The sequence below is a fragment of the Sparus aurata genome, chromosome 15 (assembly GCF_900880675.1).
Source record: "Sparus aurata chromosome 15, fSpaAur1.1, whole genome shotgun sequence".
Classification (NCBI taxonomy): domain Eukaryota; kingdom Metazoa; phylum Chordata; class Actinopteri; order Spariformes; family Sparidae; genus Sparus; species Sparus aurata.
The window spans coordinates 14,650,756-14,675,643 of NC_044201.1; the positions used below are offsets into that span (position 1 = coordinate 14,650,756).

Genomic DNA, 24,888 nt, shown 5'->3' on the forward strand with positions numbered 1-24,888 from the left:
CAGCTGCTATGCGTAGATATGTAACATCCACACCACTAATCTAACACGCCGTCGCCTTCTGTCTACCACAAACACACCGCACATACAGAGTAAATATAGGCCTTGTAAGACCATTTACTGGCTTGTCGTGATGAATTGATTTGCACGGTACGCGAAGCTGGTCCCATTTTTTCGAGCACATCTGAGCTCCCTCTGCGTTCACCCACACTTCAGGAAACAAACTCACAATTCAGTTACTTGTTGGAATAAATGTACCAAAGCAGCTCTGCAGTATTTGTGTCAGCTCCTGGAGACTGTGTGGTGTTTTTTTTAGGTAAGCTATGGCTTGAACACATAGTTTGCAGTGCCAGGATGTTTCTGTCACCTTCCCCACTGTACATACCTGATAATTTATTTATGGATTTCATGTTTTCATTTGCCTGTAATAGCAATGCAAGTTCTACCATCTCGACATTAGGAATAAAATGTGGTGAAAAATCTAGATCTTCAATTTTGCTTGTTGCAGTCTTTATTACTTGAAGCCAACAGTGCCATACTCAGCTGAAGCACTCTTAAAAGATATGCAGATACTCCTATAAAGCATAGCTAAATAATTAATTCTCTCCACCTCACAAGAGCTGACATAGCACTCAAATTATCTGATTGCCGATTGCCTCGACCAATCAACAGAAAATCAATCCAACTCCAGCTGACTGACCGGCCACTGGGGGTTCATCTAACGCGTAATTTTACAGCTATTTTATCCAAAGGGTACAATGAGTGCACCAGTGGCAACTGAACTGCTGAGCCTGGAAATATTCTGCCTTGTTTTACAAGTTCCAGCACACAGACAAAAACATCTTACCTGACTTCACAAGAGTGGACACTGAGTTCTTTGTGCAGAAGACCACTGGTGAGGTTATAGACCAGTACCGACCCGTTACTGGTGCCTGAGAAGAGGAGACAGAGGAAATGTTTGAGACAGACCGAAACAGAGAGGTCACAAGTGATACCGTCACTTATCTAAGCAGCATCTACCCTCCAGCAGGATCAGAGAGACAGTGTGTCAGTGTGACACCCCTGTGTGTTCCCTGTCACAGCAGTGGATGTGGATATAGGCAGCACATCAAACCATTTGTCACTCAACTCACAGCACTCTTTCATATGCTGCTGGGAAAATAGCAAAACAACTGCATTCCTCCCCGAACTCCACACGATTAAATACTGCAGGTGACATTTGACATTGAGATCAGAAACTCTGAGGCGGTTTGCCAAAGACAAAGTGGTATTTTTCCAACATTTGTTCACACTGTAATAGAGACAAACAAACATCTAGTTAAAAGTTATTGTTGATGCCTACCATTTGGGGGGGGGGGGAGAGAGAGTTTCTCACTGTTAAAAAATCAAGTTACAAAGTTGTGACACATTTACATTCTTGGCAGATACCGATGTTAATAACAATTTGGCTGACAAATGTCAGTGAATGCCATCTAATAAGCTGCTAGTCCAGTGTCAGTCAACAAGGCAAATTTTGGTCAGTTCCAGTGTTAGGCTGGTAAATTGAGGCATCCCTAATGTCACAGGAATATATCGATATTTCCTCTTGAAATGCTTTTTTTTTGGGATGCTTGGGATAGTTCAAAATTCACAGAAAAGTTTATCATTTCGGTGGACTGATGTATTTTTATTGTTAAACTGTGCATATTATGCGTTGGCCTTACATATCTTCGTCACAAGTGCTTGGGCTGATACATTTTTATTTCTATATATAGGCATTGGCCTGAAAAATATTGTATTGGCTGGGTTCTAATTATTTCTAATTTCTACTTTTATATTTCAACAAATCAAGAATAAAACCCATTTCTTTACATTTTCAGCTTTGAAACCAGGCCAACATCGTATATACTAGTTTCTATTATATTTGCATGAGATGATTAAAACAGCCTATACATGATTTTATAGAGCACCATGGGCTGATTTTACATTAGGGAAAACAAGCTGTTGTAAAAGGCACAGAACAATTGAGGTTATAACCTCAGCAACAAAGCTGGAAGACACAGCAATTAAAATAATTACTCAATTCTAGAGGATGGCAGAATAAACGTAAAACTCCGCAGCTGATGTGAAAGCAAATCAAAAGTCCATTCTCGTAATGTTTGGAGAGTGTTTAACAAAGATTGGAGGATTTTATTCTATTTTTGTGGTGAACATGGACAGGTGCAGGAGCACATTTACTTCTATAATTATTCTGAGTGTGATGGAGCTGAGCTGCTGTGCCCAGTCCCTCTGCAAATGACTGCTCAGTCTGCACTGGTCTTCAGCAGGACAACCACATTCTGACACAACATCTGGAGGTGGCGATAGGCAGTGCCACATCAGCATCTGTTTGTGTGTGTGTGTGTGTATGTTCCCCTACTGCTCCCTGTGTAGCTGATAGATGGCATGTAGGGTGAGACCGTAGGATGTTTCAGCAGGAAGTCGGGCAATCAGGAAGTGGGTGGATGGAGATAAACAGATCCCCGAGTCGCCTCACAGCCAAGGTTTGTTTACTTTAATCAAGACCCTGCCCCTCCATATGGCCCAGTGAGGCGAGAGATGAAAATTGCTGAAAAGACTTGATTTTCATTCTGGGACAGACACTTTCATTACGACACCAAACAGAAATTGGCCTCTTGACGCACAACACAGGACATAATAATCAAAAGCCACCTTTAGGTTAGTCTGTCATCAGACAGACAGATCAAAAATATCCAGTTTACGGTTGGCATTGTGGATGCTGCTCAGTGTTGTCAGTTGTTCACTTGTCCCACGTTTCCACGATGAAAACAAAATAGTGACCTGTTTTTTTTTTACTGTTTTCAGTCAGCCAAATCTGTTTCACAACAAACCAAGCTTAACAATGCCTTTACTTCTTACTTTCTATTTTATCTTCACTTCTGCTCATCAACCTGACTGCAGTGGCTAACCTCTGTTTTCAGGTGTTTATGTTTTGTAATGTCAACTGCTGTTGGGGTAGATAACCACTGCACGAGTAATGCAAACAAACACAAAAGTGTTCCTGCCCTCAAACGTGTTTCACTGTTGATGTATAGACAATTAAACAACCACCACTGCTCCACCAGGCGCAAATGTTCACAGATGAAGTTCTGTTTTAAAGATTTAGTTATCTTAAATTTTGTCGAATTCGTCGACTTCCCTAACTCCAAGTAGTGACAGCGACCTAATGAAATGCACCTTTAGCTTGAGTAAACTTGTGGATTTCTCCAGGTGTGAACACTGTTGGAAACATTTTGGATAATGTAAGACCACAACTTGACAAAATAAGAGGTGCCAGTAGGTGAATTTTGAGTCTGTTTCCAGTCTTTACGCTGAGCTAAGCTAACCGACCCTTGGATATAACTTCACATTTGCTCTTTAGAAATGAGACTGGATTCAATCTTCTCACCTAACTCTCACCAAAGTGTTTCTTAGTTTCCACAGTTTCCTAAAATGTTACAATCGCCCTTTAAGTTTGGTCAATGCCAACAACATACTTTAACAAACATGCTTGAAAGACAGGCTTGAAACAGGGCTAACCTTCCACAGTATAGGATTATTTGATTGCCTCAATTATTCTGTTCAAAATTCAATAACTTAAGGCTCTATTTTGTATATCTGTAGTCCTTACTCAATAATAGTAAAGCACTTACAAGTCTGAAACTAATTACATGATTTTTGCAGATTTCCTATATATGCATTCTGGTTTCATCTCATAGTCCCTGATTAATTGATTAATTGTCTTGATGAATTGCTTTAAAGAAGCAGCAACCCTTCTCTAAATAAATGGAATCTTTTACTTGGATCATTTGGTTCATTAAAGTTAAATTTGATAGGAATCCAAAATATGTTTCAACACTAAGTGCAGCTGACGACTGAGCTGGACTGTCCTCTGATGAACCCAACTCTCCAAATAACTGTAGGAAGGGAGAACATGATGTGAACTCTTTGAAAAGACGCTTTTCAGGACTGAAAACCCAATTTATATTCTGTTTTGACAGACCGTTGGAGCTGAGAATGAGAATCAGTCCATCTGATAATTGTTTTGCTTTTCAGAGGCGCATGCCTCAGTGGCTGCCTTCATATCAGTACATGAATGTTTATTTCTCACATTATGCAACTGACAAATCTATGTTTTTGCTGTGGTGATAGTTTATTCTACTCTTAATGCAGTTTCACTTTGAAGATCCAAACAATGCAGCAAAGAATAGCTGTCGGGCAAGCACTGATGTATAAATTAGGCATGCCACCTTCAAATGATTAGAAATGGATGTCAGCTTCTCAGTGTTTGTGTACATGTCACTAAAAAGGAAGGCCCTGGGCCTGGGACCTATCTGTAATGGAGCTGTCAAGTCTCACACAGATTACGGCTTTTTAGACAGGATACCAGGAAGCCTTGCTTCTGGGTAGTGAGGTCGGCTGCACAGCTTTTTCAGCCCTTCCTTTAAAAGCACAGACCAAGAAAGACTGGCAGAGGGGAAAAGTGAGAAATGGAAATGGCGCAAACAGAGGCAGGAATCCCTGCCTTCTGTCTCACTGTAATGAACTGTGGATGGCAATTTCAACCTTGAGTGCTTTCGAGCCATCAGCAGCGAGCTCATCTTTTGCTTTATTTGCATCTAGTGCAAGGTGAAAGAACTTGGTTTCCCTTGGCTGTTCCTCTCACTGGTGTCGCATCACTGAGACTCAACGAGTCCCCCTTATGACTCAGCTAATGCAGACTGGAACAGAGGCCAAGAAAGGGACTGAGCTGTATCTGCCAAGGACTCATCCACAGATCGCTCTGGATTTAGTGGTCAGGTATATTCTCTGGCTCATGGTAAACAGGAGAGGTGACAGATGCCAACACCTGCCAGAACACCTTGTCGCAGCACCAATCTCGACATCTTTACTGAAGAATGTTTTCAATTTATAAAGCATGACAGTAAGGCCAACCTCCACCTTTTTGCACTTTTTGTACTTCTAACTTTATGTAATTTAATGTATTGTTCCTAACTATGGTACCAATTGAATCATATCACACCTGTTTTAAATTACCTCATTGGCTTCTAATTCACATCAGATCAGACTTTAAGGTGATTCTGGTGACTTTCAAAATTCTAAACAGACTTCATACTTGTCTGACCTTATATCCCACCTCTTGCATTACGCTCTTAGAATACAGGATTCTTGTCTGTCCCCAGAGATTAAATGAAGTCAGCTGGCTGCAGGGCCTTTTCCTATCATGCCCCTCTTCTGTAGCTCAACCTCCCTCCTGACATCTGACAATCTGACTCTACTGAGGCCTTTACACCCAGATTTGAAACTAATTTCCTTGCCTATACTTTTAATTAATCGTTATTCTTTGATTAGCTCACCCCTTTATTATTACCTTTTTGGTGGGTTGGTCGCAGTCTTTTGAATCAGTTCCCCCAATAGTTCACGTTTGTCCTGCTGACGAAAAACAACTTCTTATAAAAATACTGCATGTCTTTGACTTCTGATTTTGTCTCAGGTTCCCTCAAGCTGCAAGCTGTGTACGTCTCTCTCCCTCCTCTTTATTCTCTGTCTATTTACTCCTCTCTGCTTTACCATCAACTGCCCAGGAATCACTCTCTCTCACGCAGCAGTAACAAAGTCAGCTTGATCACATTGTTCCCTATTGCTTTCTGATCCTTTGGGTAAAAACCATAACACGGTCAATGTACAGTTGATTCATGAAGTTGAAACGAGGAGTAATCTCAACAATACTGTCTCCTTTTACTTCAAAAAATCTAAATAAGTTGGCAGCTGGCTGGAGGGCAAGTGCCATGGAGCTGAAAGTTTCCGATCAGAAAACACTCCATTTCTACTTGCCGTTGGCTGTATTGTATTTGGTTTCAAGAGAAGAGAGATCTAAATATTGCACATTTTCCAATTTGATCTCCAGTGAACAGCTGATAGCATTTCTAACAGATTCAGTATGAACAGCACTTGCATGCTGGTTATGGATCATTGCTCACACCTGTTCAACAGTCTTTTTATATCTGTACTTTTTACTTCTTTAAATTAAAATCTGTATGCATTTTAATATTTATTCATTGCTGATGATCTCGTGTAACCTGTCCTCATGTGGCCCGCCCACTCAGTCTTCCGCCTGGCTCCACATTCTTTATTCTTAATCTACTTATATCATATTTTGTCAATGTAATCTGTATTGACTGCCCATCCTTCTCCTGTGGCTCTTCCTGAGTTTTCTTCCATTTTTTTCCCTGCTATAAGGGTTTTCTCTTACTTGAATTGAAGGTCTAAGGACAAAATTGTACACTGTACACATTGTAAAGCCCAATGAGGCAGTGTGATTTGTGATTTTGGGCTATATAATTAAAATCTACTTGACTTGACTAACTGTGCTAATCTAAGAAACTGGCTATAAATGAAATATACTTGCCTCAAGATACCATTTTAATTAAACATATGTCAGCTTTTGAATCACCTTGGACATTGCCTCCACCTTTCCGTAGAGATATGTCCTCCATCTAAATCCCCAATGTAATTATCTAGTCCCCCAAACTTACTATTCACACGCCAGTTCAGGGGAAGTGGAACAAAAGGCACATTTCAAAAATTTTGCAGCTAGAGACTGTTTAACTACTTGACTCTGCACGATGACTATAGGGACCAGACAAATGGTGTACACAGAAAACTCGCCTTATTCTAGTTTTAGATTCAGAACGCCGCTGGGAACCAGCTGTGCCGAGTCAACCCCACACCATCTGTGGTGGGGTCGGCTCTTACTGCACCCCCTCCAGAATTCACAAACTAAGTGAAAAAAGATTAGAGGTCTCTGGCTGAAAAGTGACTCTGAGATTGCTGCATTTGGGAGATTGGTGGTGGTAGTTCTTTTGGTAGAGATGCCTTTCCACTTTGAAAAAACATACCCGAGACAAATCGGTAAGTAACAGATGGAGAACATCAGTGGTAGTCCCTTTCGGCCTTTTAGAACTATTTAGTAATAATGTGCAGTGAACTTAAGAGATCTCTGTGCCCCACCATTGTGGACGTGATGTACATATCAGAGAGACAAAGAGAGCGGGTGAAAATGGTTGTAAGTTGTGTAGGTTGAAGGTGTTATTATTCATCTGCCTGTCTGTGGGTCTGAGGGAGGCAATGTATCTTTGAGGTATGATTAATTTATGTGGGCTATGTCAGGGGACTGAGTGTAGCCTATTTTTCCGCCTGACAACTAAACTGAAGGTTTGCCACGTTGGGGAGAGAACAGCAGCACGCCTGGGCCCTAAATGGAATTTGGTGCACAGCCAGGAGTGTGCACACACACACACACACACACACACAGGCACGCACACACACATAGGCACGCACACACACACACTAACACACACACACACACACACACACATAAAGCAGCAGACGTACAAAAACAGAGTCACATTAAATACACGATTCTGCTCTTATTTTCCAATTTAAATTGAGACTTTCATAACGGTATGCATCATTACTGTGGGGGAGATAAGGGAAATGCTTTTGAAGAAAATTGCTATGCTGATCTAAAACAAATAAATCCAAACTTTTGCTGCCTCTCTCTCTCTCTTTCTCTCTCTCTTGCCTAGCAGCTGTCCCGGGGGAGTAATAATCGAGGCTGATATTTCAGTTTAACTCTATGGCTTCTGCATCATTTGCTGAGACTGCACAGTCAGACTTGGTGGACTGCTACTTGCTCAGTTTGTGCCCCAATGAGTCAAATTCACAGCAATGATTTGAATATTCAGACATAGCCTTTTTAATTCAAAGATGATGATTCCCAAAGTGTCAGGAGGGTTCAGCAAAAGTGTCAGCAAATCCAAGAACATTTTGCAACTCGGAAGTAGTTCACTTCAGGTTGACTACAAAGAGCCAGACAACATTTAAAGCTAAATTTGAATTAAACCTACTTCAAGTAAAACTGGGAATTGCTGATCCGGATGTTTTGAACAGATTAATTTACACTGACAGGTACCTCAGGCAGAGCAAATGAATGAATGTATGTGATAAATGTGTTGCTGTTCTAGTAAACACCTGCGTGACTTAATGCTTCATATCAGTCGCTGTTAATTTCCTGTTTTGAGATGAAACAGTGTTTGAGGTCTTGCTCTGCTGCTAGTTATTACCGGTGCTTATTATTATGTCTTATTTTTTGGACCCAAACCACAAAGGCACACTGATAAAAGGGGTCTGGACGTGCAAGCAATTAAAATGTGTGGCTGCAGCTGCATAATCATTCAGGCCTATGCCCTCCTGTCTCACTGGATGTTTTGTGCTTTCATCACTGGGCAGCAACATTTCATCAATCAAACTGGACACACTTTTTCTTCTCAACACTCCAATCTGTGGTCGTTACAGTGAAGACATGATGAATGATAGTGACTGAGAAAAGGTTCATTTGGACATCTACAGCCTTAAAAACAGATACCGTATAACCATGACAGATGACAGAACTATACCACACAGCTAGAACAAGTCTGGCCACTAATACTGACAGTTGAAATATTTTTAAAAGTAGCTTTTTCAGCTTTTTCACTCCTCCCATGGGCTGAGGACCAAATAGAACTGATAGAACACACACATCTACTGAAACTAGATCGACTGCATGTTGTCCTTGTTCAACAATAATTGTCTGGAACTGCAGACAAATTCAGACTTCACATTTACAATCCACTCAATGCAATTTTTAGATAGAACAACCATTATTCTAAATAAGCTGCAGCAAACAGTGTTCATGCAACATTTGCTAATGTTTTCTGTGACAGAGAAAAGTCACAACAACACAAGAGCAGTTAATTTATTATTGATTTTCTGGTTAAAACTGGTTAATCTGAAAGAGTGTGAAATCGAGGTGAAACAAAACAACATATAGGAGAAAAAATGCTTTTTTTGAGTTTTTTTGAAACCCCAATCCATTCCCTGCTCTTCTCAGACTTTTGCAAGCCCTGTGTGTGTGTGTGTGTGTGTGTGTGTGTGTGTGTGTGTGTGTGTGTGTGTGTGTGTGGTGCATTATTACCCACCTACAGCCAGCAGGGGTTGGTAGTGGTTGATGTTTTTGGTGGTAAGAGGTGGACACATGCGGATGGCAAACGGCGGCAGCGGCAGACCAGACAGCAGGCCAGTCAGCAGGAACTTCAACTGGACCTCTTGCTGGTTGGAGGACAGTGGAGGAGCCTCACCCGGAATCAAGGTCTGACCTACAGATGAAACCACAACATTATCCGCTTAATTAGTGGAGCAATCAATAAACACTAAAAACAGTATATATAGCTTTTTAACAGCATAAGAATTGTCTTTCTTTCTTGACTTTTTTCTTTCTATTTTTTTTAATCTGAGGAAGCAGAGTGAGGAGTGCCATCAGCTTCACACAGCGCATATAATCTGCAGTAAATCAACATTACAACACGACATTACTAATTACCGTCCATAGAAACAATTAAACCGATTGAGGCTCCAATTCGGAACATGCCATGAGGTTGTTTTTCCCCGATCAGAGTCCTTTATTGAAGTGAAAGTGTTGATATAACTGCGCCCAATGTAAAATTTAGCTGTTTATTAAAATTAGTCAAGCAGATCCAATTTAGATGATATTTTTTGGCAGCTCAAAATAAAGCCTGCACCACAATTTTACTTTAATGGCTCCCAATAACTTTTTGCACCATGTTCTACAGAGTATCTATGAAGAGAGGATTTTCAGTCTCAATATTTGTACTCCCCAATATTTGGGGAGGAAGGTTTGGACAAGATTTAGACAGCTACTCTGAAGCAACCATCCGCTTGGATATTTCATTAAAACTGCTGGCAGCAGTTTATTTGCCCCTGCCAGTGATTCACTTGCATGCAAAAATGTGCATTAGGAACAGGTCACAGCATTTCAATGATTAGATTGTGAGTTATAAACAAAGACATCAGACAAACTTAAACACAAGCAAAGGAATTCAAATGTGAGACACAAACTAATAAACTACCAACTGAAGCTATCCAATGTACCGACAGCAACAACATCAACTATTGAACAGCATACCGATGTAGCTCCTTCCACAGCTCCAGATGAGGCTGCATTTATATGAGACAGACACGTGTGTCCTAATTTTGTGCAGGTGCGAGTTCTGTGGCACAATGTCCTCTGCACCCTGACGAAGGTGCAGGGTGAAACATGTTGGAATAAACCTAATATTTTCTAGGGTGGAAATAATGCATATTAGAGACTAGAGATGCAGGGTATGTTCTTTTTTTCAACCAACAGTATGAATAGTGCCATCTACCACATCGGGGGAAACGATGCTGTGCTCGTTAAAGAGCAACTATAACCCAAAACCACTTTTCTTTAGCTGAAAACAATGTACCTGGTTATCGTAGTGTTGTTGATTGATTCAGGTCCATATCTTGATATCTAGTGCAAAGCATTTGAATTCGACATATTGTCTCATAAATACGCATAGCATCTGCACTCTACAGGCTGAAACCTGGCTACTGCAGTGGAATTTTGCTGTGAGCGGATTGCAGTGGACCAGGAAGTCCCAGCGTTAGTCTCCTACATGTTTTTTAGCAACAATCCCTTGCTATTATGCCAACTAATAGTATGTTGGTGTGTATGTGTGTGTGTATTGTGTGTGTATGCGAGTACTTGTGGTGGTGGTGGTGGTGAGAGGCTGGAGGAGACAACGGTAGCTGCAGGGGCAGAGACACTTAAGTAAAACCTCTTGGGTTTAGTCTTCTTTTGGTCAATGAGAGCAATTTGGCTAACTGTTATCTGCTCTACTTATTGGCATTAAAATCAAAATAATCGGAATTTCAGCTGACTTGACCATTCAGGAGAGATGAAGAAGATTCAGAGACACTGATGGCTTACGTTGAGATTTTTATAAAACAAGATCTTGGAGGAGAGATAATACCATCACGTCAGTCTACACAGAGTGTTGCCATGATAATCCTCCCGAGTCTTCCCCAATGTCCAAATTATATCTTACAGCTTCAGGAGGCAGTGCTTCCATACATGGTTATCTGTTTAACAACATAGCAAGGGGGGTGATGCAGAGCCTCTCCCCTCTAGCCAGAGGACTAAGAGGTACAATAGGTCAGAGACACTTAGTCTGCTAACATAGAAAGATCGAAGGCCTCCTTTATGCAAACAGTTAACTTAGCCTTGGCTTGGCCTGCAGCTGGAGCCAAATGAGAAAAAAAACAACAATGTTGGTGTCATAAACTTGTGGCCTCAATTTTTCAAGTTGGGCAGCTTTTATAATCTGAAGGATTCAGTTGAGCTAAGACAATTAAGCCAGAGACCCATGTTTTATCTGTATGCTTCACTCATTTAAATCTACTATGCTGATTTCTAATACCGGCCAGTCATAGAATTTAACACCTGTTTTCACCCTAAATACAGGCCCCTGGTCCAAACACACCCTGGTTTTACTGAGGCATGGGTTTTTGATGGCAATGTCCCAATCAGACTGTTAATGACAACATTTTATACGTTCTAAATGGGTGATTGTCTCCTCTGGTGTATTTGCTGCAGAGCCATAGGACATTCTCTGAGGGTGCAACAACCTTGAAGTTATAATTGGCTCTTGTTGAAAAATCCATTTGGTTTTCATTTCATGCACCATAATAACCTTCTTTGCACTGGAAATTTAATGTCTCTCTAAATGGGCATCAGTGCAGTGCATTGAAGATGTAATAAAATGAGATGACGATGTGAGTCCAAACAAACCAATACATCAATAAAAAACAAACCATATATGCACTATATTGCCATGTACAGCAAATGAAAATATACACCAGAGGCAAATACACAATCATACTTATCTGCATCTGGAACAGATGGCGCTTATGCTGGAAGTGGGTGTTGCTTAAACAGAAAGTGGGTGGGACTAAACAGAGTTTTTTCATTTAAGCCTACAATTGATATGGACTGATCATAAGTTTCTATATTAATTATTTATAAGAAACTGTTTACTTAAAAGCCTCAGAATTGAGCTTTACCTCAATGTTTATCAAAGGGTATAAGAACTATTTACAAACAAGTACATTTTTATGCAGTACACATTTTTGAAAGCTAACCAAGTTTTTTTTCTTTTTTTAAATCACGAAATATAGATACTGACACACTGTACTCAGATGATACTTAAGTATGTTACCTGTGCCGGGTGCTAAAGGTACCAACTGAGTGGACTCAAATGATTTTCTAGCCCTATAGTCAAACTTTGCCTTTGACCGACTGATGCTCTTCTTATGTCAGCCAATCAGCATCAAACTTCAGCGACCTGCAGGCCAGTGAGTGACATTCACTCTTAACAAGAGCTTTAGGAAGCAACTGTCAGATAGAGCTATTGCTCCAGGCAGGAGCTTGCTCTAATCTGCATGCATGTGTGTCTGTGGATAGACAGCAGCAAAATCCTCCCCTGTTATGCCTGCATAACTACTACTGCCACATCTCCCCAAGGCCTTCAGCTCACTGGCAGCTCAACTCTGACAAACGTTTTAAAAAAAAAAAAAAAAAAAACCCAACAAAACCAAAAAAATAAACAAATAAATAAATAAAAATAGTCCCGCGTCTCATTTCTATTCTATACCCACATTCAAATTTTGATAGGCAGCTCTGTTCCAAATCAGCAGGGAGATGAGGGAGAGAGGGGGAGTGGACCAGAGAAAGTGAGATGGAAACACATCATAAGCAAAAGGACGAGATTGTATAGAGACTAAAGTGACAGAGAGGAAGGGCCAAGCACCCGTGGGAGTCTTCGTGCAGAGCAGCACCAACTGGGAGTAACGGTGGCCTGTGAAGTGTGAGGAGGAGTAACACATTAAAGCAGAAAGTGGAGGGGATGCCTGAGGCCCACACTACTAACTGAGGTACAATAAAAGGTACAAGGAAGCCTGATGCAAACAAACATGGTTTTATGTAACCACATTCACACACACCTAAATTGTTAATGATGTCAACGATCATTTACAGCGACCCTGCCTGCAGATTAATGTCTTTTAATGTGACTTATTTCCCTGTCGTTGACATTGTGGCGAGGTTAACTGCTGGAGAAACTAGAGAGAGTGTTGTGTGTGGCGATCAGTTCATGCATTTTACACCAGAGAATTGGCTGTTAGCTCCTAAGTTTCAGAACCAGTACGCAAGTGTCTTATCATCTCCATTACACACTTTCTATAATTACTGTAAATGCATTTGAAAGAATATGTCTGAGACAGAAACAGAGTCTGGCAAGCGCCAAATGAGGGCAGAATTTATGTTTGGTGAGCAAACTTCGCACAACTCTCGGCCTCACTGACAGATTGTACTGAAAGTCAAGCGTCTCTGTTGTGTTTTGTCGCTTATCTCCATATATGTATCTAAGCTTCCTCTGCGTTCTATCTGTGCCAGGGATTTGACACACTAAGAGGGACTTAATGGTGCATTCAGGGGCAACTCTTAAACACTGAAATCTTCATCGCTTCAACACGGCAAAGCATATGTGGGTCAACAGCGATGTCATGGTGTGTTCCAGTGCACCTCATAAAAATATAAATGACAGCTGTCAGGGCATAAAAGTAAAGGTCTAACAATAGCATAGCCATTGAGTACAGTGTTTCCCACTCCTTGCCTAATTTGTGGCGGTGCGCAACAGAATCAAGACCAACCGCCACAAATTGCATTTCGGTTTTACTTAAAAATGCAGCGTATCCATTCGGCTGCATTTCTTTTCCCTGCTCCCCCTCCGTCTCTCTGTCACTCACGTGTCTCACACGAAAGTAGCAAGTTCACGAAAGTTTTGTTTCCCCTGCCTCCCCCCGACATGGTAAGCGCTACCCTTTTCCTTGAAAAATACAAATGTGGTAGCATTTTAGACACAAATATGAATGATGCTTGCTAGAGGGTGTATCAGTGATGTGTATAGCTGTACCGATCATGCTGTTGAGGGAGAGATCCTGAATCCGTTTCTGGTTTGGACCCAGTGGAGCTCCACAGAATGACACAGGTGAGTAGAGCGGCGAAAGACCCGAACTGAGACAAAGGGGGAGAGAGAGCATTCATTAAATACAGTCTAAATCATGGCTAACATCAGTTATTGAAACAAAGTGAATGGGGACTGAGAAATTAATATTATTTTTGCCTGTGATGAACGTGATCCACTTTTTCAAATTGTACTACATCAGAAGGAGAAAGTAGTGTTTGTAGAGGATGACATGTTACCAATTCATTGTATTGATTAGATGCTGCTCCATAAAAACATAGGTATCATTCAGTGAAGAAAATATTTTCATTACTGCTGCAAACTGTGATTGACTTTATACACTCGGGGCTTGACCTATAATTGAACAGATATGGCAGAGTGAAAAATTTCCGTCTAAATAACTCATCTTAATTTGTTTATACATGCTCAGTGCACCGTGACAACACCACCTTGCAGAGATGATGTTTCTGGTATTATAATTCATGTCAGTCATGCCATGGATTAGTTTTGACTTTGAAAATTGAAAACTGATCACCAGGATAACAACAATCAAAACGGAGCATCAGATTATTAATTCAGTGTGAAGGACAACTAGATAACACTTCATTTTAGATGACTGCATATATATATATATATATATATATATATATATATATATATATATATATATATATATTTATATTTATATTTATATTTATATTTAAATTTCATTGAAATTACCCACCAGTAACCACAACAATTAGCTTTAACTTACTGACCCTCAGAAACTAGTTGAAATTAAGCTATAACAACTCACTTCATTTTAGGGGCCTGCTGAGGGGGAAGTAAGGCTCACACTATAGGACTTTTGAAATCTTAACCCTAAGACTACAAAGTCAGCTTCCATCACGCACATAAGGAGAATCTTCACAGATGTTCTTATCTCTTATCTCAAACCTGTACACACTACAAGACTTGAAAAAAAATGTCACATCGCACACTACAGGAACATCCGGTGAAACGCAGTCAACATGATGTTATTATCCGTCAACAGCGTTCTATACTAGCTAATGTTTGGCTCAAGGGCGAGGATTGTTAAACGTTGCCTGGCAACACTGTCAGCTGCTTCGGGATATCATTGTCATTGCCTGTAGTGAGAATACTGATTTAATGACAATTGCAGTCATCTAGATTTTGACTTCTAGATATCGAATATGTTCGATATTTATTAGCCCCGATGAGTCTGGAACAGTTCGGGGGGGTAAGACTGGATCTGTACACCTTTCACATTAACAGATCATCTTTTGGTACAAGCCGGACCTTAGACAGAAACTACTAGGAAAATAAAATGGCACAATGAGAAGAATTTAAGCAACAAACAGTTGGAAGTTTCCTGGAAATGTAAAATCATGACTGGGTTAGGGTTGAATTTTGAAGTAATCAGTGTGATATCTTGGTGTGAACACAATTTTGAAATTTGTTGCTTGGTAATTACCAAGAAATTGCTGGACCTGTACAATGACCTTTGAAATTGAAATGAAATGAATGAAATTAAGTGTCACCAACAGCCGCCATTATCTTGAAACATGTACACGTCTGAAGCAAATAATTCCAAACAAGTCTACAATAAGACAATTCATCACAAAGTAACAAAAAGCACCCCAGCATGCCAACCCCTCTTCAATTCAGCACTGAAGATTTCTCTTGTTTGCCCAAAATAAATTCAGGTTTTGGTTCACTCACAGGCAGACAGGCCTCTCCCTGCTTCACACAGGAAGACAATAAGAGAAAAACAAGAAACTGTCTCCTCGACAGCAGCGAGGGAGCGCTCCATCAAAGGGAAGCAGGGCTCATCAACGACAGCTTAACTCCCTGCACCTCTTACCTGCACTAGTCACTTTAGACTAAATTTAGCTCAGAGGTTTATGTAGTTTAAAGTCACTTCAGGTTACTTGACAATGTATTCAAACTTTTATCTATTACCTCTTCCTGCAACTTGCGCATGTGTGTGTGTGTACCTAGGATTGGCAGCAGCCTTGGCGGTGTGGGCTTTGAGCTCCCACAGCATGGCTCTTCCATCGCTGACCATCAGCGCAGCATTGTTTTCATTGACAGGGCAGACGACCATGCGGTATGGCCGGACTGTCTTTGTGACTCGGATGGCATCGCACTGAGAACGCAGGTCGTAGACGAGCTCGTGGACACTCTGCTCAGGGTCTGAGAGAGAGGGGCAGAGATAGTTCGAGAAAGTGTGGGGGAGTAGAAAAGAAAGAAAAATTGTGGGAAAAAAATTATAAGGAATCGGAGCAAATTGGGGAACACGTGAAAGGAAGAAACAGGAAATACAACATGTGGGGAAAAACATTAAGTAGTTGATGGTCAAGGAAACAGACAAAGTAAAGAGAAAAGGTAGTAGATAAAAGGTGGAGAAAGTGTGATTGGGAGACCGTGGGAGACAATTTTTGTGTGTGAGAGAAAAGTAGAAGAGCAGAGAACAGAGATACAATGAAGGATTTACAGAGATAAGAATGAACTCAGAGTGAGTGAGTGAGAGGCTCATAAAAGCAAACGGCAGGAGAAAGGGAAGTAGCATGGAGAGATAGCAGGCAGCAGTAAGAGAGGGAGATTCAGTCATACAGTCGACCTATAACACTAAGCCAAAGATAAATGAGTGAGTAACAGGCTAAATGCCCACTGGAGCATAGAGAGACTACAGGCTGACTGCAGTGCAGTTTGGCTGAATGGATGATGACTGGGAGCCTGAGTGGTTTCTGAGTAAAGTACAATAAGCATGCGCCTGCATGCGTGTGTGTAGATCTCCGTGGAGAGTTTTCATACCTGCTGCTTCTTCCAGAGTGGTAGTGGAGCGACACACTCGAAGAGTGATACAACCATTCTCATGGAGACAGTAGAGAGCATCCCGTTGAGCGCAGGGAATCACCTACACACACAGAGATAGAGAGAGAAACAGGTGATGTTGTGTGTGTGTTCAAGTTAACCAACTGTCTTTTGAAGACTGGTGAACAGCTGGTACTTAAGTTTGCCGTTCACACTGAATCTGTGTCAAAACACATTACCAATATCTTCATGGCATTCTGTTTAACTCCATACTGACAAAAATGTTAGCAAGAGCTCAGCCAAGCTTAGCTAGAAGTCCTTATGTTGATCTGATGCGTAAACAAAAACAGTGCGAAATGATGGATACAATAAACACAGTTTAAAGGTTGGCACACAGGATTAGTGTCACCAACTCACTATCTAACCAAATGTGAGATATAAATAACAATCTTATTGTGTTCAATAATGTCCACACACTTGTTTTTACAGAACATTATGATGTCACAGTGAAATTTACCATGGACCTTTTGGGTATAAAAATGTCATCACTTGACTTTATCCTATTAAACATGTGTGTTAAAGTTTGTCGAAGTCTGCTTATGAATTCTCAATCTATGGCTGAAAAACATGTTTTGTGAGTGACTTTTGACCAGCAACATATGATCATTTTATCCTCGAGTCCAACTGGACAGTTGTGCCAGATTTGAAGAAATTCCTCCAGGCATTCTTGAGGTATCTAGCTCACAATAATGGGACAGACGGACAGACAACCTGAATACATAACACCTCTGGCAATGGCCATTACAGAGGCATAATAAAAAAATACTCAAACTGAGGAAGCTTAAACAAAAACACATTCGGTGATTTTGGTTGAAAAGCAAGAGCTGTCAGAAGATGCAGAAGCAGACTACGAAGCAGGTCCTTTCCTCAGGCTGTGAAACTTCTTAGCCTCATCTTAATCCTGGAATTTAAAGCTATCGTGAACCATTTGGAGAACAGGCATAGTTGTGGGCTGTTTTGAAAGGTTACGTTTCAGAATCTCTGCAAGTGCTTTAGGCAATAACCTACAAGAGTGCATTTGTTAAATGTTTTAATGCAAAAATAAGTCTGCAGACAACCCGTAGTTGGCCCTTTTAGCTGGAAACACAGTGGGTCCACTCTAATATTATCTTATATGGTCCAAGTTCAAATTTAATAACAATATCACTGAAAGTGTGTTTTTACTCTTGGACACACTAGCCAGACGCCGAGTGCCATAAAGGGACATCAACTTGCATTTTGTTGTGCAATCCAGCTTACTGAACTCTCAGTGAATTAACAAGTAGATGGCATTCATTTTGACAAGCTTATGTAGAGAGGATCAACTATACTCAGCAACATCATGAAGGTAAACAGACTGACAACGCTCAGTTTATTTTCAAATTTCAAGGTTAAAATTTTAAGGACAGTTTTAGGACTTGTAGATGTTGCACTGATTACTCTTTTCAGAATCAGTTTTGGTGTTCTTTCTCTGCTAATCATTTTCCCCACCCATTGCATCAGATGGACAGCTACTGCACATGTACCTGATGTACTGGCAACTGTGTACATTGTGTATGTGCCACACCCGACAGCGTACAGTATAGATGTTCTTGTGTCTTTATTCCCCTGTTGTTCCTTGGCTCTGTTACACTCCGGCCTGGCTTTTGCTGAAGCTGTGTCATCAGTCATGCAAATTGGCTGCGTGACAAGCACTTTATAACACTTAGAGAAGGGAGGCATTGGCTGGACAGAGCTGAGTAATACCCCTCAGACCCCTGCTCTGTGACTTCAGGTCTTACTCTGTGACTACAAAGGCTTGTTCTCTGTCTTTGTACTGTTTAACCATGGATCCATTATTTAAAACAAGATCACTGACAACCCCCCAAAAAGTATGATTTATGGAAGTAAAATAAAATAGAACAGACCACACTTCACGCACACAGAAAATGTCAACTGACAGCAATGATAAACTGAGGAGCAGTAAACTGGTCCATGCACGGACAATTTCAAGGATATATATTTTAAAGGGCATATTATGGCTCAAATAGAATAGAGCCACCACTGTGAAAACTATAAGATCCACTCAGCAAAATGATAAGCCTCCACAATGGTCATTCCCTCACAGACAGCCAGACATGGAGCTGGGAGAGAAAGCAGAGTGAGCAGAGTGACATTAAGAGACAGTCTCTGCTCCATTACTGGCTCTGCAGCTGTGACAAATCCTTTGTCTAATACCCCCACAGCATTCATCAATTTTCAATTACAAATCCAGACTCCAAAAGAAGGGAATTGGCACATAAAGGTCACAGGTGAATGCAACTAAAGAAAGGAACAAGAATTGAGATGACGAGTCATGCTGGTGAGATTTTTTTGGATGCAACTATGGACTGCGTGACTCTGCGGTGCAGTCGTCAAACCTTGATGAGGTGAGCACTGAGAGGGATGAAGAAAAGTAGAGAACTTTATCATTCATGGCAGGGAGAATTGGCTTCCTGGAAGAATAATCCATAAAAGATTTTGGTAAAGCCCTGCGAATAATGCAATAAAAGTAGAAACTTTGCACCGGGTTCATTTGAGGGGAAGAGAAGAATGTGATGTAGGAAGCGTGTTAGAGAGAGACGGCACAGCAATGCTTCCATTTATCATACTTACCACTTATCAACTAAGACATCGGGACTAACATTGTGCGAGTCATCTTTTTCACTTTCAAATGGACAGCGGGAGTGTCTCACCATCAAATTGACATTTTCACCTTGAAAAATTTATCTAATTCGCAAATGATTCACCTTATTTACACCAAAAACAAGATTAACTTTTCTTAGGTGTGCAATTTCCACAAATTCCATCAAGTCTTACCAAGATCCTCATTAAAGACAATTTGCTATACATGTATGCAGCACCTCACCTGAATGAAGGGCACCCCAGAGCGCTCGATGGCCACCACGCCCACCGTCTGGCTGAGCTCCAGGTCCAGGATGAGGATCTCTCGGGGATAAAGTAGCAGCATGTGGTTCCTCTTGGATGGCAGGTAGGACAGCTGGAGACAGTCGTTCAACGTCACCGCCTCAGCACTAACAGCACCATAAAGCACAGGAGGGTGGGAAAGCACACAAAATAGAAAAAGGAAATACGAGTCAGTGTCACCCTACTTTCTTTGAAGGGAGAGTTCTCCCCAATCTCAAAAATACACGTTTTCTTCTCGTTTTTCCATCTAGACTGTTTTGATTTGTTTTGGAGATACCTGCCGTAGAGATGTCTGCCTTCTCTCAGATATAACAGAACTAGATGGCGCTCAAAGTCCCAAAAAATATATTTTGAAATGAAGGTCCAGATAACAGGATATATTTCCAGCCTTATTCTTTGGACTTCACCAGAGAGATAATAAGACTCTACTGTAACAACACATGCTCAGGAAATATGCAAATATGATGAACACCAGCGAGATGACGGATAAGAAAGTCTTTAAAAAAGTTTAATAAGAAGCGTGTCACTTCTAAAATCTTATTCATGTCTTCCCATAAAGAGGGCTGAATAAATTAGTTATTACTGCTGTGATCTCTGTGAGTCACACACAAATGAGGCAGAATTTGAAATTGGTCTGAGGATGGGAGGCTGATGAATTAAGCAGGTATTTGCAGTGTCAGACAAAACTCTCTTCCATTATTATAAGAGTCCCAGAAATATTCAACTAAGCCTGTTTGCTGTAACTTCTTTCATGTGCATTTAAATTAATTACAAATCCTATTATCCATGGAAGCAGCCAAGCTTGATCTCTCCATGTGACAGCGATGCAGTGACGCACACAAGAGGGAACAGAGGGGCTGATTTTCACTGAATCTATGAGCAGGTCTGTAGCCATAATTAATCTCTACGGCTTTACTCCTTCAGGTCACTATGAGATCAAATAAAGGAGAGACGCAATGAAGATCATTATCACCCTGGGCATAGCGTAACAGATACAATGTACTCAAAAAGGGGAACCCTTAGGAGTTACTGAGCTAATTCACACTGTAACAGCTTACTGAAGTCAGGCGAGCCGGAGTCTGGGGCTGAAATATCGGTGCCACCAAAGGCAAAACATCAGAAAGAAACAGCAAAGGAGATTTCTGTGTCTTAGATGCACAATTGCAGAAAGATCTTCAGAGAGAAAGAGGGAACCAGATAAGAGGGAAAAAAGTAACTGAAAACCCTCCCAAAAAATTATGCTGTCCAATTTCCAAAACGTCACACAGTCCTCACATCTCTCCCCCTTTGCGGTGGATAGGAGTGAAGGCATCAGCAGTCAGTGGATCATACATAGTTATACATAGGCACATGCACAAATGTGCTCTTCAAGAAAGTGCGAGTTGAATAAGGTGTGTCTGATAGCACCAGAGGCTACCTAAGAGGACTGAAGTTTCAAAGAACTTACTGCTCCACCTATTATTTAATCATCTCAACATAAATGCCCCAAGGACATTAAATTCAAATATAGTGTTTATACATTATGTAGTCACTTCAGCTTCAGCTCCTGAGGTCTAGACAATTCTGAAAAAACTCATACAACTTGAAACTGGCACCCAGGCTGTTGTGCGTAAATCACAACTTTGGCTTGGATTTGCACATTGTGCATAATTAGGTTTTATAACTGAGGCCCTGCAGTCTTGGCTAAGAGAAGACCAGCAGCAGCTGGAAATGGAAAAGGGGACAAAAAAAGAAACCACTAAGCTTCAAACGCTCATAAATCATTAGCTGTCTAGAACAGACAAAACATTGTTTCTACAAAATAAAACTTGCCCACTTCAATTGGTCAGGGGTTTAATGATCTATAGCCAGCCAATCCTATGTGATTTTCATTATTTTTTTTTTACTTTGTACATTACAGGGTTGAACTGGGTGCTTCCCTTTCCTCCGACGAGAACGTGTCTGTTAATTATTAATTATTATCTTTAATTTAATGTTCATTAGGTTCCATTTCGTCCCTGCACTTCTAGCCTCCAATAAATATTTTAAACTAATTCACTAATCCTTAGCTGCAGAGTATGGAATTTCTGCCGCTAAGTGTCTCTCAATCAAAACAAACAAAAGACGCAATTACTTTGGGATTACAGGTTACAGATTTCTCTGGATTTTAACATTGTTGAAAACATTTGGGATAATGTAAGTACACAACTCAACATAAACATATAAATATGGTCTAGTAGGTTTCAGACACAAAAATGAGAACATGTTAAATATTCATCTTTAAATATGTATTTATAGTTATTATCATTAATATTTGAATGATATCAAACCACATTTTTGGTACCATCTATGCTCAGGGTACTTTTTGCTGCAATAGCCATTCAATGTATTCATATAAGCAAATACTTCTAAATATAGTAGTTTTCATCTTTAGTGGTGGGGTCTGCCATTCCCACACTGAATTCAAATGGCCTTCACACAGGATAAAGTTATTTTACCAATGTTATTGTTACTTAATCTCCGTTTACAGTCGACCGCTTTGCACCATGTCGGAGCTCTATTAAGTTGCTGCCAATGCAAACGTAAAACAATCTACCACAGCGTCACATTAAAAGCATTAATTTAACTTTTATTCTGAAGCAGTCCCAGGAAACTGTGGTAAGCGATCATTGAGCTTGTTTATGCAGCTACAGTGAACGGTTAGATGGAGGCTGCAGTCACACCTTTCTTACAACTGGCTCTTGTGTAAAATAGCAGTTGGCATGGCACATTGTTTTAAAAGTCGGGATGAAAAGCTGGTATCTTCTCTTAATTTGACATGAGATGCTCACAATTGTGTTGGCAAGACAATATATAGGATTAGATAACTTTCTTTTTATAGCTGGTGCAATGAGCCACTGATGCATTTCTCACAAACAAGCTGCTCAATTAGTTTTTGTTCCCTAAAGAATTCTGGGATCTGGAAAGTTAAACCTTACATGTGGTTAGAATGGTAACAACTGCTGTCTTAAATCTTTAAGATTGACACTTACATGTCTTTGTAAATAATCTATTCATTATTTCTTAATAAATTCCATTATCAATTTGTATTAATTATATTATTAATATATTCCATTTATTTTGTCCTTGTGTGTTTCTGTGTGTTTGTGTAAGGACCAGGCATATGTGAGCATAAGTGTGAAGCTTATATCTGTTGTCTTGATAAAGAAACAAATAGATTAATAGTTACCTAATGAGGCACTAATGTGCAGGATAGTCTATTGTATAAGAGGTTCTTGTTTAATTACCCATCTATCAACCACAGGCAGACAGAGCAGAAGAGGGGAGATACTGTAACGCTGGACATGATAAACGTCCAAAATCGATGCACAGACAGGGGTAACTGAAGGAATACAGTAATTATATACAGTGTGAAAGGTGACGGAAGAAGGTGTCAATTACCAACACAAGGCATGAAGCTTGAAACGGACACACGAGGGAGGCAAGATAAAGAATAAAGGCAAGTAAGATTAATGGAGTGTTTGTTATTACGGCTGGTTGGGTGGGTGGACAGGGAGGCAGGGGTGCTGCTGCTATAAATAAGCCTGACAGTCACAACCGCTCAGGCAGGAAGCTGCCAGCACATCAAAAAAGCCTTTGGTTCCTGATCTGTCTAAACTTTTGTAAAGTAATGCCTTACACAATTTAACAAGTTTGTCACTTAATGACATAAAAATTAGGTTCGTCACTACTTCTTATGTGTCTCTGTATTAGAAGGCAGTGCAGTAAATCTGCCAAGTGATCAAATCTTTCACTATTCTTCAGGGAAATCTAGGCCCTTCATTTCCACACTTATCTTGATTTATGCCTAGATGTAACGTTAATTCATATGACACTTTCTATCCAAAAAAAGCTTAAATTTGAACACGGTCAAATTGATCAACGTCAAACCATGATGGAAAAAAGGGTCAGATGAACATCAAACTCTGCACTCAGTTGAACAAAACAAAAGAAAAACAGAAAAGATGATAAACCTATTATTGTGCTTAGATATGAAAGTCTGTTATATTATCCTAATACAGAAACATCGTTTCTAGCAAATCCCTCTGGTGTGATAAATAGTTTTCTTATGTGTCACAAGACACACTTCACTTTCAACAGGTCAGCGAACTTGATAAAAAAGGTGGAAGAGAGGCACACTTTACAGAAAAAGATGTATAACCAATAGTGCTAAGTAGCAGCATTTCAAAACCTTAAAACAAACAGGCTGATTCAGTATTTTGTTAATGTGTTCACTAGACTGCATCTTGTACTTTGCTTTTTACACTCAAGCAAGACATAAACAGTGCCTGAATGTGTCGTCCAACAGAAGAGGGCATAATGCATGCTGACAGGTGCACATTTAGTACAGGTCAGGGGAACATACAAACAGCGTAGCTGAAGATGACCTGAGCCTCATAAATGAAATTGCTAATTGCTAATATTATCTCTTGGGACTCTGTTTGCATAAACCTCTGTTAAGGTGACCCAGAGCAATGCCCTTCAGTCCCAGTTGCTGGATTCAAACTGAAAAGGACCTTACTTGAAATGCAGATGAGGTTATGGGAGAATTCTAATTAGCTTTTTCACACTGCACAAAAAACCCTCTAACATCTACTAACACCTGGCTTTTGTCTTCAGTGTGAAAGGATACAATTGGCATTCATTTCCACGTGAAATGACTGTGTAGTACTCAGGGGTCTTTGGTGCATAAAAATACTTTTATGCCCATCTTCGTTCAAGCAGCATTGTTCAATGTTGTCTAAAACTAATATATGGGCAAGATCGATTTACCAAAATTGAAAATGGTTTAAAATATGCTGAATATATATTCATACATTTTAAAGAAACATTATGAAGAAATTGTCAATTTGTCTCATTTTGGTGCCCAACACAGTTGCTGAGTGGAAAACCACTATCGTAAATATAAATATCAGGTCTGTAACAATTTGTCAGATGTAATGAAGGTACTACTACAAACAAAACTCAAGATGTCACAACAATGTTGTGTTGAAAACTTACTATTGAAGTAAACATATAAGAAACGCTGTGATCAACATGATTTTGAAGCTGTTATCTTAAGATTAAAAAGTTACATAATGTTTCTTTAAAATACAACTATGAACAT

The 24,888-nt window shown here is 40.2% G+C and overlaps 1 protein-coding gene across 1 annotated transcript in view; it reads right to left on the bottom strand.

Moving 5' to 3' along the window:
• The window catches only part of wdr11 (WD repeat domain 11), a 63,216-nt gene that overhangs the window by 33,495 nt on the left and 4,833 nt on the right, over positions 1-24,888 (bottom strand). The window contains exons 6-11 of the mRNA XM_030441787.1: positions 19,705-19,870; positions 16,779-16,881; positions 15,959-16,157; positions 13,911-14,011; positions 9,036-9,212; positions 845-929 (exon numbers count right to left, since the gene is read on the bottom strand). Coding sequence (XP_030297647.1) covers positions 845-929; positions 9,036-9,212; positions 13,911-14,011; positions 15,959-16,157; positions 16,779-16,881; positions 19,705-19,870 — 831 coding nt within the window. The remainder of the gene's footprint in view (positions 1-844; positions 930-9,035; positions 9,213-13,910; positions 14,012-15,958; positions 16,158-16,778; positions 16,882-19,704; positions 19,871-24,888) is intronic.